Here is a 19,468-nt window from a genome sequence, read left to right on the forward strand (position 1 = left end):
TGTTAGGCAGAGCCCAGTCCTGGGCAAGGAACAGTCACCATGACAGAATAAAAACCAAATATGTTGGTGGAGGCTGCTTGCTCGTTCCTGGATGCCCAGATCCAAAATAATCACACAAAACTGTATTAATTAAACCACTGCTTGGCCAACAGCTTATACATATTTCTAGCTAACTCTTATATCCTAAACTAACCCATCTCCATTAATCTGTGTATCGCCATGTGACTGTGGATTACCAGGCAAAGTTCTGTCCCTGCATCTGCTCCAGCGGGGCTACATGGCCTCTTGAGACTCTGTCTTCTTTCTCCCCACATTCGGTTTAGTTTTCCCCACCCACCAGCTCTACTCTGCCCTATCACAGGCCAAGGAAGCTTCTTTATTCATTAGCCAATAAAAGCAACACACAGACAGAAGGCCTTCCCACACCTCAGGTACACTTCCTGCCCCGGTGTTCTTCTGCCCCTCTTTATGAGCAGCTTTCTCTCTTGATCTCATGTAAAGTTTAGCCATGTTCAGCTTCTTTAATTGGAGCGGGGGTCTTTTTCATTGCAATTCTGAACTTATTTCTAATATATTGGAGCCACATGCCTAGAAAATTTCCTAAGTCCTTTCTAGAAACCAGTAAGTACATCATGTAAAGTAATGTCTCAAAATTGAAATAACACAAAACAAGAGGTAAAAGTAAATGAAAATAAAGAGTCCGCTGTTCTCTCCTTGGTCTGATATAGAAAGGGGTGTTGTGACATTGACAGAGTAGTCTCAGTGTCCCACAAAGCAAAGCGCACACAAAGCAGAATTAGCTCAACAAGGCAATTCTTTTTGTATAAAGGGTGGGCTAGAACTCAACTCAGGCTCGCAAGTGCTGGTGGCCAACATGGCTCCCCTCTGTATTTCTGGCATAACTGATGACTGGTTCCCAGCCCATTGGTGGGAACGCAACATCACCATCTGCTGAGACTGGCTGATCAACACAAAGAATGAGAGCATCAGCAAATGAGTCCTCGCTGGGCTAACTACCTTTTATTTATTATTTATAGTTTCTCGCAATTTCTGCTTCTTTATTATATCTCTTTTTGCAAAATTTGCCAGCATATGTTGTTGGTTTTTTGAGGTCTCTAGAAAGAGTAAATTATTGTTATAAGTGGAACACTAGTTTAAGGTAAGCTGCCTTCCCAGAGATTGTCCCTTGACTGATTAGCCGACCTGGTCCAAGTGGAAGATGAATTTAACACCCAGGCCAGAAGTTCTATTTTCTTGATCAGAGTTTTGTCTCGACGGTCCCTTGCTGATACTTTGCTATAATCTGCTATGAAGGGTGTCAGGTCACTGGCAGGGATGAGGCTGCCAAGGGCCAAGGACATATTTTTACTTTTAGCCATGAAGGAAACTGATTGCTTTTCTTTGGGCTTTTTGTAACTTAAACTGCCTAGCCGGTTTCTACCTTCTGCTCATAGTATCCCCCTCCCTCTGAAGAGGTAACCCTAACTAGCATTGTGGAATTGGGGCTATGAACCATCGGGGTCTAGGGTGTTGGATGTGGCAGTTTTGGGTGCCCCTCCAGAGAGGCTGTTAACAAGACCCCATCTGTTAGATGTAGGGAAGAAAGGAAGGCATTGGCTCTATCTGGAAAGAGACGTGAGGGAGAAGGGAAGGCAAGAGTGTTGTTTCTCAAGTCCTGGGCAGGAGAAGTCAGCATACAGGGTGTGTCCAAATCTCCTGGCTAAGGTTTTAATACGAACCATCCTTTACCGTGGATAGCTCCTGAAGTGAGATGAAGTCTGAAATCCTATGTCTGAGCATTATTCTCTTTTCAATAAGATCAGCCAGGCTTGGTGGCACATGCCTCTAATCCCAGCACTGGGGAGGCAGAGGCAGGCGGTTATTTGTGAGGTTCAGGTCAGTCTGGTCTACTTAGCAAGTTCCAGGCCAGCCAGGGCTACGCAGTGAAACCTTGCCACAAACTAGAAATTATTAACGAGAAATAGCTGTCTAAATAACATCCCTTGTGGATTTACATCTATCGTCTGTGGAGTATGAGCCCTTGGATGGTTAAAAAAAAATCAGTCATTGGGACTAGAGAGATGGCTCATAGGTTAAGAGTACTGGGTGCTCTTCCAGTGGTCCTGAGTTCAGTTCCCAGCACCCACATGGTGGCTCACAACCATCTGTAATGAGATCTGGCGCCCTCTTCTGGCCTGCAGGTAGAGCTCCGTATACATAATAAATAATTTTTTTTAAAATCAATCATTTTAGGCTTGGTTATAATTTCTTGCCGGATATTTCAGACCATGTAAGTGGCCATAATTAGTCATTTGTTTTTGCTGTAAGGGCAGTTGGAGAGGTGTCCTCAAGAATCCCTTGGGTTTGAGAGAAGCATCTCCTCTGACCTTTCTGTTTTCTTTCTTTGTATTTCGGGGGTGGATGGAAGTTTTAACCACCACCTGGCCGTGTATAACATCTTAAAGTCTCATCTTTTACACGCCCAAACAAACCCAGACCTTCATAACTTGCATAAGCGTTCTAGTTTTCTTTGCCATTCTGGAAACATCTAGCTGCCTTAATCTTCACACGCAGATCCTTGTTTACTAAACTATTTCCACTTTTAAATCCTTTTAATGTTTGGCTTTATTCACTGGGCTTCAATCTTAATACCATGAGGCATAATACCAACAGCAAATAAATTCACTGTCTGTTGTGAGGAGTTTCTCCTCTTGGGGGATAAGTGATGTCTACCCTTCCTCAGGAGATATCCATGATGGGGCTGGAGAGAAGGCTCGGCGGTTACTGGCTGTTCTTCCAGAGGTCCTGAGTTCAGTTCCCAGTCTCCACATTATGGCTTTCAACCATCTATTGTGGGGTCTGCTGCCCTCTTCTGGGAAGCAGGCATGCATGCATATAAAGCACTCATAGACATAAAATAAATAGTCTCTTAAAAAAATTCCCATGGGCCGGGCGGTGGTGGCGCATGCCTTTAATCCCAGCACTCGGGAGGCAGAAGCAGGCGGATATCTGTGAGTTCGAGGCCAGCGTGGTCTACAAGAGCTAGTTCCAGGACAGGAACTAAAAACTACGGAGAAACCCTGTCTCGAAAAATCAAAAAAAAAAAAAAATCCCATGACAAACCGTCAAAGTCCACCTTGAGCCGTTCCCATAGCTGAGCCCTTGGCTTTGGATGAGTGTGTGTGGTCCTTATATGGTACAGGGAGCTGCTCCCATAGCTGAGCCCTTGGCTTTGGGTGAGTGTGTGGCAAATACAGAGAAGGAACAGATACAGAAAAGCATCATCAAATAGATGTTTACGATATCTGGCAAAACAGCTAAGGAATCCAGCTGTGATGCTGGAGTTGCTACTGAGACAGAGTCCCCTCTAACCGCTCCATGACAAGCGTCCCATTTACCACAGACATCTTTATCTCGGGAGATAAACATTAGTATATACAAACAATATTGTTCCTTTCTAAAGCCTAACCATCGGCTTACACTGGGAGGCCTTGCTGTTGAGTCAGTGACAACTGGTTGGACCCAAAGCCACTGTCCTGTAACTGGAATTGATCTGTTCAAATGAGACTTATCATCTGTTGGGAACAGGGATTGACAAGAGACAGAAACACATATAAACACACACACAAGTGCTATACAAGATGGAACACTTAATTACGAGGGTTGCCATCTGATATCTTTAAATGTCATAAGGTCACAAGTGAGTGGCAGTCAGAATCCATGACTTCTCAGCATCAAGCAGACAGAAGTACTACCTTTACCAATGTCTAACCTGAGACTCTCCGTGGCTAGACTTGGGAAGACCAACTCCTTGGAAGCCTGTACCCGCAGAGTTTGGGTTTGCTGCAAATAGAGGCAGGTGACCTGAAAAACTTGATAAATATTAATAGTTTCCTGCTGACGCTGTTTCCCAGCTGCCCCGACCCGGCCAGGCAAGACAGCTCTGGAAGGGAGGAACTCTGGGAGGTAACCTAATAGACATGCGGTCGCCATTTCCGCCCCCAGAAAGCTCGCAGTCACCTTCCTGTGGGCATTTTCTCATCAGCCCACAGGATGTGTGGCATCCACTCACCCATCCACAGGACGTGCCTGCTCGCCATGAATAGACATGGTCCTGCCTATCTGAGGTCAGACTAGCAGTTCTGCTTTCTGTCTCTTTAAGCCACCCACAGAAATCTAACCAGCACTCTATTCCTTACAAAGAGGACAAGTTAGAGGATAGAAGAGACAGGGAAACCTCAGGGCCAAAACTCCCATAGTCCCTTTAATCGCTCCTGTTAGTCTTTTTTCTCAAATATGTAATCTGTAAATTTATATCATATTTTTCAGTCTAGACAGGAGGCAAGCACACTAGTGCTCAGGACGGACGTCTCTTTTTACAGGAGGCTATCAGGAGACAATGACCTTAAGCTCCTGAGTGTCTTCCTTCGGCCTTCTGAGTCCTAGGATGATAGGTGTGTCCTCCATAACTGGCTTTGCCACCTACCCATTTTTGTTTTGGGGTTTCATTTTCTTCCTTCCTTTTTGTTTTGTTGTTGTTTGTTTTACTTATTAGTTGATTGGCAGGGTCTTTCTGTGAAACCCCGGGCAGCCTGGAGTTTATGCAAACAAAGCTAGCCTCAAATTTGTGTGATCCTCCTGTGTCTGCCTTCCACAGGCTGTGATTACAGGCACATGTCACTAATTCTATCTTTAGGGCCTTGCCATACATTCTTAATAAAGACTTTTCCCCCTATAGACCTGGACTGGAACTAATGGAGATCTGCCTACCTCTTCCTCCTGAGTATATAGTGGTATATTATTTGTGTTTTAATAAATGAAGCTTTCCTGAAGATCAGAGAGCAAAACAGCCACACTAATCAGCCATACAGGCCAGGCAGTGGTGGCACACACCTTTAATCCCAGCAACCACACTAGTTAGCCATAGAGGCCGGGCAGTGGTGGTGCACGTCTTCTTAATCCCAGCATTAGAGAGGACTATAAGATATTCCCAGCATTAGAGAAGACAGGTCTCAGTCTCAGTCTGAGGATTCATAGAGGTAGGATTGTCCATTTTGGCCTAAGGGAGAGGTAAGAGCTAGAGGCTGGCTGCTTTGTTTCTCTGATCTTTAAGCTTGAACCCCAGTATTTGTCTCTGGGTTTTTATTATTTATGCTACATCTGCTACCCAATTTTGGGGGTACAAATTTATGAAAAAGTTGTTTGCTTATGGCTTTACAGTCACTGGCATAGGCCAGAGCTACACGCAGCCAGAGTCACCGTCCTGCCGGCTAGGTTGTTTTTTCTTTTCTTCTGTCAGGCTTTCCCTAAACCCCCTTCTCAGGATGCTGCCAAACTAGGTAGCTGCCTTGAAATCCAGTCAGGCTTTTACCGATCTATGCAGCAGCAATAAGCCTCACACATTCACCATCATCAGTGGCAGACTTGGTGAGAAAATTGGGAATTCTTTAAGGGAGGAATTAGTGAAAAGGGAGAGTTTTTTTCCCCTTTAAAGAGTGGAAGACACAATAGAGAAAGTTAGGTCTCTGTATGATTATGTAATGCTTGATTTAAAAATGGAATAACTAAATGAAGGAATAGTCAACCAGGATTGACATACTGTTAATTATCATTTTGATAATCCTTGTTGTTGTTTTGATAATTCTTGGTTTATCTCTTAAAAAGGTGTTTGGTATGAGTGCCGAGCTACAGGCCCAGACAGAGGAATTTAATGGAGAACCAATTTTAGTGTTGCATTATAAGGTGAGAAAGGAACAGCCTAAGGTTTTCAAACAACAAACCTTAATATATCTAGTAACCTTACAGGAATTGCCAAATGATAGAGGCTCTATAAGGGCTGAATGGACTCCTGTGCCAATGTTATATTTAAGGAGATTCAAGGAAGCAATAGTCTCATATGGCATGCATTCACCTTTTGTGAAGGAAATGTTAAACTTACGGTCAGTTTGTAATACAATTATCCCTAAAGACTAGATAGACTTGGTTAAAAGTGTTTTACAGCCTGGTCCACAATTACAATGAAGAACCTGGTTCAGAGAAGAGGCTAAGACTATTGAACAATGGAGTAAAGCTAGAGGTAAGGAAATCTCCCAAATTCTTGGAGAAGGAGACTATGCTCCTATAGAAAGGCATCCCTATATGATGATCACATCCTGGCTTTATGCCATACAGCAACTTTGAATGCTTGGGACAGAATTGAAGAAGTAGGAAAGAAGATTGAATCTAAAGTCATACAAAGCCCAAAAGAAACCTTCACGGATTTCTTACAAAGATTGACATCAACAGTGAATAGAATGATACCAAATTCATGCCGGGCGGTGGTGGCGCACGCCTTTAATCCCAGCACTCGGGAGGCAGAGGCAGGCGGATCTCTGTGAGTTCGAGACCAGCCTGGTCTACAAGAGCTAGTTCCAGGACAGGCTCCAAAACCACAGAGAAACCCTGTCTCGAAAACCAAAAAAAAAAAAAAAAAGAATGATACCAAATTCAGAAGCTAGGCAAATAATAATTGGATCTTTGGTTTTTTAAAATGCTAATTCTCAATACAAAAGAATAATTAAAGGAAAGGTCATCACCTCTGAAGGAATGGATTCAAGATACAATTAATATTGAATCTCATGACCATGATGATGTATGGTTAGGAAAGGTGGTTTTCAGAGGTTGGAGGAAAAAACAAAATGTTAAGTGTTATAATTGTGGCAAATAAAGTCACTTTAAAAGGGATGGTAAATAGGGCATTCCTATAAACAATGTTTTTTCTAAGCATAATCCAAACAGAACAACCCTCCTTTCTGGATAATGTGGAAGGTGTGGCAAAGGCAGACATTGGACTAATGAATATAGATCAACAAGAGACATTCAAGGTAATCCTTGCCATCAGGAAACTCCTTGAGGGACCTCTTGCAGGCCCCTATGTCAAATCTAGTTCACAGTAATTAAAGAACCTAAGGCCTTTATTTAAAAAAAAAACATGCTGTTCTGGATAATAGAACAGCTATAAAAGATAGAACAAAAAATCAGAAGAAACTATAAAGTGAGTATTTTGGCAAACCTCTATAAATGAACAAAGACCAAATTACAAATACAAAAAAATAGTGTTGTCATTGAAGGTCTGGTAGACACAGGTGCGGATGTAACAATAATTTTATCAGACTCTTGGCATCCAAATTGGTCTCTTCAGAAGGTAAATGTGCAGCTTTTAGGGAATGGAACTTTATCTCAGGTAAAATAGAGCATGAGATGGGTCAAATGTATAGGGCCAGAAGGACATAGAGAAATATTAAAGTTATATGTTGCTAACATGGCAATGAATTTTTGGGGACATTATTTGTTACAGAAATGGAATACTCAGATTAACATTCCCAATCTTAGAAACAAACCATAAATTAATATATTTCTGTAAAAAATATTACAAGATATTATAAAGAACAGTCACCAACCATTCAGGTTGTACATGAACAGGGCACAACAGCCCCTGATCTTCCAAAGGTACCAACAGCCCTACCTTTAAAATAGTTGACAGACAAAACTGTGTGGGTTGCACAATGGCCTTTAACAACAGAGAAACTGCAGGCCATAGAAAGAGGTGGTACAGAAGCAACTAAATGCTTAGCATATTGAAAAATCAGCCAGCCCTTAGAATTCTCCTGTATTCATTGTGAAAAAGAAATCTGGAAAATGGAGAATGGTAACAGATCTAAGAGCTATTAATAAGGTGATTCAGCCAATGGATTCTCTACAGTCTGGAATTCCTTTGCCTTTTTTATTGCCTAAAGGATGATCTCTTACAGTTATTGATTTAAAATATTGTTTCTCCACTATACCTTTACAAGAAAAGGACAGAGAAAAATTTGCCTTCATAATGTCTACTTACAATAATAATTCTCAGCCTACTAAGAGATATCAATTGAAGATTCTCCCACAGGGAATGTTAGATAGGCCCACCCTGTGCCAATATTTTGTACAACAGCCACTGGGCGTGAAACGTAAGCAATTTCCTCAACATATAGTTTACCATTACATGGATGACATTTTACTACCTGATTCAAATACTTTAGAAAGAATGTTTAAAAAAGTAAAGAAAAGTTTGCCTTGTTGAGGATTACAAATTGCTCCTGAAAAAATACAAGTGGAGATTTTACTAATTATTTAGACTATAAAATAAGTTTATAAAAAATTAGACCTCAGGGCTGGAGAGATAGCTCAGTGGTTAAGAGCAATGGCTGCTCTTCTAGAGGTCCTGAGTTCAATTCCCAGAACCCACATGGTGGCTCACAACCATCTCTAGTGGATCTTCTGTCTTAAAGGTGTACATACAGATAAAGCACTCATATACATAACATAAATAAATCTTTAAAAAAAGAACAATATATAATCAAAATATATGCCTGGAGAGCTCTTTATTTAAAAAAATTAGACCTCAAAAGGTGCAAATTAGGACAGATAGAATGCAGACTTTAAGTTATTTTCAAAGATTGCTAGGAGGTATTTCCCATCTACAGTGCATTGATTAACTGATTAATTTAAACAAAACCTTAGATGGTGAAAAGGACTTAGTTAGTCCCAGGAAATTATCAGCTGAAGCTGAGAGAGAATTGACTTTGATTGAAGAGAAATTACAGAAGGCACATGTGAATCATGTGGACCTGAATCTTAACTGCATTCTGGTCATATTACCCTTCAAATATTCCCCTATAGGAATTTTAATACAGAGGGAAGATATTATCTTAGACTAGAACTTCTTATCACATAAACAGAGTAAAAAATTAAATCTTATGTGGAAAAGGTCTCTGAGTTAAATCTTTTTTTTTTTTTTTTTGGTTTTTCGAGACAGGGTTTTGCTGTATTTTTAGAGCCTGTCCTGGAACTAGCTCTTGTAGACCAGGTTGGCCTCGAACTCACAGAGATCCATCTGCCTCTGCCTCCCGAGTGCTGGGATTAAAGACGTGTGCCATCACCACCTGGCACATATGTGTTTTTTTTTTTATGACAGTGAGACATGTCTGCTGCTGACAGCACCAGCCTACTTCAGAGAAGATAATGGGCATCGAACAAACTCTACATGGAGTTTACTTTCTTTGTGGCAAAAGTAAGCCACTGGGCAAGAAAATGCCCTTGCCTCAAGTATGCTGTTCTAATTGGACAAGCAGGATTCACAAGAAAGTGACTGTCAAATATTGTCAAGATAAAGCAGGACAGCCCTCCAGAATATCCTGCTTCACAGAAAAGTCTGTCAAATATTCTAGGCCTGTAGGCCAAAGATGGATGCCCCAATGTTGCAGTGGAAATCTGGGTGATCATCCAGGCAGCCAGCTGTTTCTGTCATTTCTCATGTTTTTTGGAAGTTGCTTGCTTGTACTTCCTGCTTACTAAGTTAATATTATTTCCTTCTCTGATCTCTGAGGTAGTTAAAGACTAGATAGTTATAGTTTTCCTTGGTTACCAGGCTCATAAAAGAAACTTGCTAAAGAGGTCTAAAGTTGAGAGACATTAAAAGATAATTTTATAATGCAAATTATAATAGAAAGTGAATTAGGTACAGCCTTTTGGACTCCTCAAGATAGCATAGCTATGGGGTATTTTTTTTAATTTGTCAAATACAAATGGACTAGACATTGATGTACTTATTGCCTGTATATATTATATAGTTAATTAAGCATAATTAATAAAATCCCAGAGATAGGTACTGTGGTTCAACCTGAAGGTCAGAAAAGCAAAGTAGCCAGCCACTTGCTCTTACCTCTACCTCAAACTGCAATGGCAATCCTACCTCCAAAAATCCTTAAAATGAGACTGACTGAGAGTTGTCTCCTGCTGTCCTATATTCCTCTCTGGGGCCAGGATTAAGGGCATGCAGCACTACCGCCCAGTTTCTATGGCAAACTGGTGTGGCTACTGGGATTAAAGGTGTGTGTCACCACTGCCTGGTCTATAAGGCTGACCAGGGTGGCTGTTTTACTCTCTGATCTTCAGACAAGCTTTATTTATTAAAATACAAATGAAATACCACTACATTCCCCCTTTTTGTCTAAAGTAAAAAAATAAGTACAGTGATTATATACAATATATACAGGTATAAACAAAGGCTGCTTTTTCGTTTCCTGGCTACCCATACCTCAATAATCACACAGAAACAATATTAATTACACTATTTGGCCAATGACTCAGGCATATTTCTAGCTAGCTCTTTAATCTTAAATTAGCCCACTTCTATTAATCTATGTATCGCCATGAGGCTGTGGCCTACCGGTAAAATTCCAGTGGTGTCTTTCTCCTTCAGCAGCTACATGGTGTCTCTTTGACTCCGCCTACTTTCTCTATATGTAACTCTGTTCAGATTTCCCACCTGTCTTGTTTTGCTAAGCCATTGGCCAAAACAGCTTCTTTATTAACCAATGGTAATAAAACACATTCACAGCATACAGAGGGAAATCCCAGGTCATACAGGTAATAAATATATCAACAGTTATTGTACTTAGTATATATAGTTTTTCTTCTGCTAGTTATAGCCTTCTTTTTTATTTTTAGACAAAAGGCGGAAATACGGTGGTACATTATTTTTGTTTTAATAAATAAAGTTTGCCTGAAGATCAGAGTACAAAGCAGCCACACTAGTCAGCCACACCAGTCAGGCAGTGGTGGCTCACACCTTTAGTCCCAGCAGCTACACTAGTTAGCCATAAAGGCCGGGCAGTGACGGTGCATGCTTTAGTCCCAGCACCAGAGAGGAATATAAGAGGGAAGGAGACAGCTCTCAGTCTCCCTCTCAGCCTGAGGATTCGTGGAGGCAGGATCGCTCATGTTGGTCTGAGGGAGAGGTAAGAACCAGTGGCTGCCTACTTCACTTCTCTGATCTTTCAGCTTGAGCCCCAATATCTCTCTCTGGGTTTTTATTATTCGTGCTATACGAGTGCTGGGATTAAAGGAAATCCACACCACCAGTTATGTATACTGACTTCATTACATTGGCTGTAATGAAGACGATATGCTCTGGGATTATCTTCTTCTGAATTTTGGGTCAGGTGCCTTCTTACACATGGAAAGCCTGTACAATCCTGAATAGGTTGGTGTGTGTGTGTGTGTGTGTGTGTGTGTGCACAAGTGCAGTGCACCAGCAGAGCTGAGCACTTTTATGTGGAAAGCATGTACAGTCCTGAATAGGTTGGTGTGTGTGTGTGTGTGTGTGTGTGTGTGTGCAGTGCATCGGCAGAGTTGAGCACTTGTAACAAAGCAGTTGGAAAACTTGGAATTTGTAGTACCTTACCCTTTGAGAACTCGTTGTTGCTTCCTGCTCCATTTAATCCTATTCACTGTTGCTGACACCTCTGGTCATGTACTTTCTTGATTCTGAAACTCAAGGTGCCTTCCCTTGGTCGCCACTTCATAGTGTCCTCTTGTCGCTCCATTTGAGCACGGAGTAGATCATGTCTAGTACTGTACTTTTTCCTTGACCAGAACCATCTTCCCACTGTCCCAGTACTGCGACTGTCACAAACAAGGGCTCAGTGCTTGGGTGCTTGGGTGTGTGTGCTCAGAGTGTGGGCAGAAGGGGGTCATGGAATGGTAACAAAGTGTGTCTTCTTTTTAAAGGAAAGTAGTCACTGTTTCTGGACTCAAGTGTATTTGTGTGGGTTGGGGTGCTTTTGTCCCTTCTCAGGCAGGTGAGCAGTAACTACCAGGCTGTCCCCAGTGGAGACCTGGACAAGGTGCAGGGGGCTGTGTGAATATTCAGCAACATCAGCATCACAGCAGAGGCTGGAGCTTACTTGGGTCACACGCTCCATCTCAGGTGTGCCAAGAAGGTACTGGTATGGGGGAGAATGCATGAAGAGTGAGGCATGTCCGAGGCACAGGTGGCCCTGGCAGCTCTGGAGGATTGTGGAGAAGTGAGCATGGGAGCCATGGGCACAGAGATTGAAGAGGAGAAGCATTGAGTGTGGAGGGGCAAGTGGAGGTGTCGCCTCCGGTTCCCTTAGCCCCTCGGCATGGCTGCTGTTGCGTTGTTTACAATTACAGTTTCTATAGAAACCTATATCGCTTGTGCTGCCTACCTTTGCTCATGAATGAACAGAATGTCCAGGCTCCAGTCGCCTCTATTAGCATAGGCAGCAAGAACAGCACTGATATACATGTTCTGATTCCTAGACCCCACATGGTGACAGGAGAGAACCAACTTCCAGAAATTGTCTGTTACTTTGACTTCCTCATATTCATACTGCATGGCCCACAGGCACACACACACACACACACTACATAAATGTGTCTTTTTCTTATTTATTTATTTATTATGTTTACAATATTCTGTCTGTGTGTACGCCTGCAGGCCAGAAGAGGGCACCAGACCTCATTACAGATGGTTGTGAGCTACCATGTGGTTGCTGGGAATTGAACTCAGGACCTTTGGAAGAGCAGGCAATGCTCTTAACCTCTGAGCCATCTCTCCAGCCCCCATAAATGTGTCTTTTTTAAAAAAATTTTTTAGTTAAAAAAGTCAGGGGTTTCCCCACCCCACACCATCACCAAATCTGCTATTTGGAAAGCTTCTTCATTTAAGGGGCATGCTAGAAAAGCTTAGAAATGGAAGGCTTAGTTGGGCATGGTGGTGCATGCCTTCAGTCCAAGCACTCAGTAGGCAGAGGCCAGGAACTTCTGAGTTCTAGGTCCTGTGTCAAAAAAAGAAAGGAAGGGGCTGGAGAGATGGCTCAGTGGTTAAGAGTATTGCCTGCTCTACCAAAGGTCCTGAGTTCAATTCCCGGCAACCACATGGTGGCTCACAACCATCTGTAAAGAGGTCTGGTGCCCTCTTCTGGCCTTCAGCCATACACACAAGACAGAATATTGTACACATAATAAATAAATAAATAAAATTAAAAAAAAAGAAAGGAAGGAAGGAAGGAAGGAAACTAGAGAGATGGCTCAACAATAAAAAAATGAACATATCAACTGGCAGTTGTCTGTAACTCCAGTCTTAGGAGATCCAAAGCCCTCTTCTGGCCTCTGCCAGAGCAAGGCATACACATGGTACACAGATATACATGCAGACAAAACACTCATAAACGGGAGGGGGGGGGTAGCTGAATGAAACTGAAGAGATGGCTAGGCAGTTAAGAGCACTGGCTGTTCTTCCAAAGGACAGGGGTTCAATTCCCAGCACCCACATGGCAGTTTACAACTGTCTGTAACTCCAGTCTCAGGGGATCTGATGCTCTCTCTGCCCTTCTTTGTCACCAGGTGGTGTCCACGTGGTGCACAGACAGACAGGCAGGTAAAACACTCATGCACCACCTCTCTTGCCCACCCCTCCACCCCTCTGGCTTCTGGTGGCCCAGGCTGTTCCACAGGTCCCAGCCAGGCAGCTCCAGCATGGAGGACAGGGGGTAAGGTCGGGAGGAATCTTTTCATAGTTGATTGTTTGATTTGTACTAAGTGCCTAGTGTGCACGGCGCAGTGTCTTAGGCATGGGCACGGTACGGTGGAAAGCAGCACCCCAGAACTGTGCCTGGCAAATACTGGATCTTGGTAAATGCCTGCTGGATGACAGGAATTCACGATTACACGTAATTATCTATTTTGTGTAGGTTCCCTACTTGAAGCATTTCTTAAGGGCTCTAACAATGGCTTTTTAAATTTTTTTAGGTTTTTAAAATTTTTAATTAGCTTATAAAGTGTCAGGATTTTGTAAATGGCTTTTGTTGTTGTTGATTCGCCTTCCTACTCTTCTCCTCCTCCTCCCCCCCCTTGTACCTTTCCAGTCCTCTTTCATGTCACGTGTGTCCTCTTGTTCCTCCATCCTCTTCCCTTGTCATCATCATTCTAGTTTCAGAGCTCACACCTACTTTCTCTTCCTTTACTACACACGCCTATGTGGGCCTTGAGGTCCTTTGGATGACACTTATCCGGCCCTGTTTCTTTGGAGTTTAGGTGCTTAATTGTCGTAGTTCTTTTTGCATTGTAGATATTAACGTCATCCTTCGCCCTTAAGTACATCCGGGAAAGATTTTCTCCCATTCTTTAGGCTGACTGTTCTCTCTACTCCGTATCTTTTGTATAAACTTTTTAATTTCATGTAGTCCCATTTTTAATTCTCCGGGCTGTTTCTGCGCCAATGAAGTCATGTGTAAAAAATTCTTGCCTATATCTAATTTTTTTGAAATTTATTCCTTTGCTTTCCTCCGTATTTCAGACCTCAGGCTGAGCCTCTTCGATTCCCGCCAAAGGAAGGGGGCGTAGTTCCCGACGCGGCTTGATGACGACATTTCGGCGCCGAGTGGCCGAATGGCGGTTTCCATTTTTTGAGAAGCTCGAGATTTGTGCGATCAGCACCTCAGGTGAGTGGCGGAAGCCGCGCGTGAGGCAGCCCCGCACCGTGCGGTTTCCTCGAGTCCCCGCCGAGGCCGGCTCGGTTCTTCCCCGAGCCGTGGGACTTCGGGGCTCCCGGCAGCTCCTCCGAATCGGGGCTGGCGGGGAGCGGAGGGCCCAGCTGCACCCTCACGCCACCTCCAGGGCCATGCCTTTCTGCCGCCTTCCTGCGTGGTCCTCACAGCCAGTCCCGGTAGGGGCTTGATGGACGCGTGATGCGGGAGTTGAGGGAGGGAGGACTTGGAGTGGAAACTGAACCTTGGGCTTAGCTAGTGGTGTTGGTCGTAGAACTCGGTGTGGTTCCAGGTTCTCTACCTTCTGACTTTTCCGAGCCTCGGTTTCCTCCTCTGTAATAGGGTAGTCTCGAAACTTCGCGATCAACAAATGGGGGCAAGCCGCAGCTTCTCATAGAGTAGCCAAAGGAGGGCCTGGCTGTGGCGCGATAATCTTGGCCTGAGAGCGCTAATTCTCAGTCGTTAGAAACCTCAAAGACAGAGTTGAAAGCAGCACCTGAAGAAAGTGGGTATTGAGGGGTCAAGTGAAGCGAACGCCTTTGGCACTGCCTGCGCAGTGGCACGGGGCGTGGCTGACAGGGTCTCAAATCAAGTGGGTAAGAGTCGTTGAAAAAGCCGTGGAAAGACCCACGTTTGAGATCTCTGGCCCTCCCTTTCAGTTGCCTGCTTTCTGTGAGGAGAGAGTTACTTGTCTCCTCTAGAGCCTTGTCCTTATCAAATACTCCACAGTTTTGTGCTGCTCTGATCATTTTGGAGTAGTTTGTAATTTTGGTCAGGACTGAGACATTTTCAGTTTTCCTTAATACTAAAACCGATAGTTTAAGAATTGGAAAAAGCTGGGAAGTGATTGTCTTGCCAAATGGCATAGATTGGTGTGATCTCCTCAAAACTGCAGCTTCCTTCAGCTCCTGCTGCTCAACTTCTCTCCTCACAGACTGCCAGTTGCCACCTTGGCATCTTTACTCCTGTAATGGGCAGAGCTGTGGGGAAAGACTCACTAGTCCATCAGTGGAATGCAGGCTTCTTCTCTGTCCTTGTTGACTATGATTACTTAGTGTTTCTGACTGCGGTGGCCAGAGAGATAGGAAGCTGCAGAGCTAGTCCTAATTTTTGGTGGCCATTTCAAAGGCTTCCTTCCTAGAACTTGCTCTTCATTTGTTAGAAAGATCACGTTATATGCTTTGCCCTTCTCTTTCAAATAAGAGGTTTGTAAGGAGTTTACCTGAGTCTTGGCTCTGCTGCTTACTGGTTGGGTGTCAAGAAAGCTTTTGCAGTGTTCCACCTGCTTCCTTATTTGTGCCCGCCTCATGAGGTTATGTGAAGATGGACTTTCTGCCCTTCCGAACTTAGCACCTTTTGCATTTGCTTTCTTTTAGTTACAAAGTCACAAGGCCAAGCCAACTTAAGTGAGGTATCTGCGTAGAATATTAGAGGAGCCAAACCGAGATCTGCTCAGATCTGCAGACTTGGGGGAGGAATCTGCTTCCAAGCTTTCTCAAGTGGCTCTCAGAATCCAGTTCCTTCGAGATCTTGACTTCCAGCTGAACTCTGCTTTGTGTCCACTGACATTGTACTTCAGTTGGTTCTTTAAACTCTCTTTACATCAGTGATTAGAGGGGTGTTTGAATAGCCATGCAAGAACAGTCTTGGGAGATGTTCTGCCTGTCACTGTAATTAGATAAGGAAACAAATGGAAGGCTCTTAAAGCCGGTCCAAGTATCTAGCAAGTGCTATATAAGTCTAACCAAGCAGTGGCCACCTCCGAAGCTGTGGTCTGTATGAGCGTGGCATTTTAGAAATCAAAGGAATATGTGGTGTGATTTGTGACAAGCTCAGCACCTGCTCTCCTGGGCACTGTGAAATTGTCTAGTCTGTTGTGTAGAAGATGCAGAGGTTTTGTCTTTGCTTTTCCACAGTGGTTTCCTAGCACGGCCGTTGCTGACTTGCCACAGGCTGCTATGGCATTCCCTCACCTGCAACAGCCCAGCTTTCTCCTGGTAAGTGTCAGCTACCTTTGGGAGAGTTGCTGGGGGTGATTCTATAGCAGAGGGACTTAAGACTTCTTTCTTCTGATTTGAAGGACTCATTTTTAGGGGACAAAGAACCTTGCTATAGAGCCCTGCTGCCCTCTGTTTTTTGAGACGGGGTCTTTTTATGTAACTCTGACTGTTATGGAAATTGCTATGTAGACCAGATTGACTTTGAGCTCAGAGATTCGACTGCCTCTACCTCATGAGTGCTGGAATTAAAGGTGTGCACTACCATACCTGGCTGTGCAGGCCTCTTGAAGTCTAGTCCATCCTGCCTTAGTTCACCAAGTGCTGGGATTATTGTGGGCTTGTCCCACCGTACTCAGCTGATTTGAAAATCTCTCTACTAGATTTTTTTTTAAAATAGGAAACAATACCAAAATCAGTGTTAGAATACTTACTGTGCCTTCACTTAGTTCAGGATATTACATGCATTCAGTCTCTGAACTCTCCATGGAGTCAGTATGTTGTCCCCATATCCCGTGACCTCAGTAGATCTCCTTGGCTTCTGTCCTGAGTGTTTTGCTGGCTTATTTGTTGTCTAAATGAATATTGAATTGGCAGAGGCCATCGTCTATAGTTCCAAATTAATTTATTTTTGAGTTTATAATATAATTACATCATTGCCTTCTTTTTTTAATGTGACTCCAGTAAGTTGCTATCCACTGATTAAGAGAAAACAGGTGGCTGGGTGGTGGCGCACGCCTTTAATCCTAGCACTCAGGCGGCAGAGGCAGGCAGATCTTTGTGAGTTCAAGGACAGCCTGGTCTATAGCCTGAGTTCCAGGACAGCCAGGGCTCCACGAGAAACCTTGCCTTAAAAAAACCAAAAGGAGAGAGAGAGAGAGAGAGAGAGAGAGAGCAAGAGGGGGAAGAGAGGGAGAGAGAAAGATAGAAGTGTTCTGTTCTCAGCATTTATTGGCCATTCTGACTGTTGGTCACAGATGCAATCATGGGTGGTTGAGGAAGTGGAAATTTTACATCTCCTGTGTGTCACCCATACAATAGGAGTCCTGTCCTGACTGTGGGACTGATCCTAACGTTGACCCCCTACTTGTGGGCCAGGGGGAGTCAGTTTCCTTTTGATAATGCCACTCTCTGAAGTAACAGGCTGCCCAAGGGAGCCCCTGAGAATTTCTGTTGTAAAGGTGGTAGAATTATAGCATCTTTCTTCTAGAAGCTCGCTGTGGCTCTTTGATACATGCAGCTCTTGATGCGTCAAGTGCTGGAACCAATGTTTGTGTTTCCCTTTTGATTAGACACAAACTGTAGCGAGTCTGTTTACGATTCCCTCACATTGTCTTCTAGGCAAGCCTGAAAGCCGATTCTGTGAATAAGCCCTTTGCACAGCGTTGCCAAGACTTGGTGAAAGTCATTGAGGATTTTCCAGCCAAGGTACAGCTTTGCCTGCAGGTCCCTTTGGGTATCTCCTTAATGTGTCTGTAGTGGGTAGAAGCCAGAAATGCTAGAAACACCCTACAGTACACAGGACAGCTTCCTGCAACAACAGAGTATCCAGCCTAAAGCCTGGCATAGTGATGCAGCACACTGTAGCCCTGTCACTTGGAATGCAGGAGGGTCAGGAGTTCAAGGACAGGCTACACAGCAAGTTCAAGGCCGACCTTGGTTGCCTGAGACCCTGTCTCAAAAACAACAACAAAGTATCTAGTCCTAAATGTCCGTGGTACTAAGATTGAGAACCTCTGATATAAATACTTTGAGAATGTTTATTTAACACACGCTTGAAATTGTTGAGTCCAAGAAGTTGGCCTGGGCAACAAATTAATACTGTTGTTATGTTTCAGTGACTTGATTTTTGTTTTTTTAAAAAGTATTTCTTTCCTTTTTAGTAGATGTCTGTTAAGATCAGAAGGGTTTTAGGGAATGGTGTTTATGTATATGGAGGTATACGTGTTTGTGTATGTGTGCAGGTTCTTATGGGTATGTGTGCAACCTCAGGTATTGTTCTGCAGCCGCTGTCCACCTTGTTTGGGACCTGGGCTCAGTGGGTGGGTGGCCAGCAAGCCCCAGGGACTCTCCCGCCTGGCTCCTCATCACTGGGATTCTTAGCATATGCCACAACACTTCTATTTTTGTGTGAGTACTGGGGATCAAACTCAGGTCTTTAGGCTTGCACGACGCACCGTTGACTGACTAAGCGTTCTCTGTCCCCGTTAGAGTTTGTTTGTTGTTGTTGCTAGTGTTCTGTGATACTAGGGACTGGGTATAGGGCCCCACACTTGGAAGCAAGTGCTCTTTTTTGTCACTCCTCCAGTGCCTAGAAATTGCTGTACTTGGCTGAGTATGGTGGTGTACGCTGACAGTAGTCTTAGCGTTTGCGAGGTAAGGCAGGAGGATTTCTGTGAGTTGAAGGCCATCCTACTACATAGTAAGACTCTGTCTCAAAACAAAACAAAAACATTGGTGAAGGGGGTGAGAGAGGCCAGAAAGATGGCTCAGTGCTTAAGAGCACTTGCTGCTCTTTCAGAGAAGCCCAGGTTCAGGCTCCAGCAACCATGCAGGCAACTGTAACCATCCATAACTCTGCCTCTGGGATATCTGACACCTGCTTCTGGACTCCATAGACACCTGTGCTCTTACACGCACACCCATGCACATATACACATAATTTTTAGAATAATAAAAATAAATCGTAAAGAATATTTCAGTCAAAGACTGACTCAATTGACCCAAATCTAAGGTTGGGGTGTCACATGATGCCAGTGGAAGAATTGGCAGCTACTCCTCCCTGCTGCAGCAGAGCGTTTGTGGGTCTGTAAGAGAGCGACCTTAGCACATAGTGATGCTGCAAACTGGAACAGAGACAGGGATCGGCACTGGTCCTCAGTGAGCATGCCAACTGCCTCACTGTGCACTATTTCAGGAACTGCATGCCATCTTCCCATGGCTGGTGGAGAGCATCTTTGGCAGCCTGGATGGTGTCCTTGTTGGTTGGAATCTCCGATGCCTCCAGGGGCGTGTGAACCCTGTGGAGTACAGCATAGCAATGGAATTTCTAGACCCAAGGTAGGTAGGTTTCCTGCTTGAGAAGGGCTGAATACTTCC

General features: G+C 43.8%; 1 protein-coding gene across 4 annotated transcripts in view; it reads left to right on the forward strand.

Annotated features, from left to right (window-relative positions):
* The window catches only part of Smpd4 (sphingomyelin phosphodiesterase 4), a 47,344-nt gene that overhangs the window by 5,640 nt on the left and 22,236 nt on the right, over positions 1–19,468 (forward strand). For all 4 annotated transcript variants that reach the window (XR_005976560.1, XR_005976559.1, XM_041677871.1 and 1 more), the window contains exons 2-5: positions 14,183–14,327; positions 16,289–16,369; positions 17,711–17,797; positions 19,287–19,429. Coding sequence is in view for 2 of the 4 variants with exons in the window: in XM_041677871.1 (XP_041533805.1) it covers positions 16,331–16,369; positions 17,711–17,797; positions 19,287–19,429 (269 nt within the window). In the remaining 2 variants the exon portion in view is untranslated. The remainder of the gene's footprint in view (positions 1–14,182; positions 14,328–16,288; positions 16,370–17,710; positions 17,798–19,286; positions 19,430–19,468) is intronic.

The sequence above is a fragment of the Microtus oregoni genome, unplaced genomic scaffold (genome assembly GCF_018167655.1).
Source record: "Microtus oregoni isolate MIOR12 unplaced genomic scaffold, Mior012 000029F_ref0000214, whole genome shotgun sequence".
NCBI lineage: Eukaryota > Metazoa > Chordata > Mammalia > Rodentia > Cricetidae > Microtus > Microtus oregoni.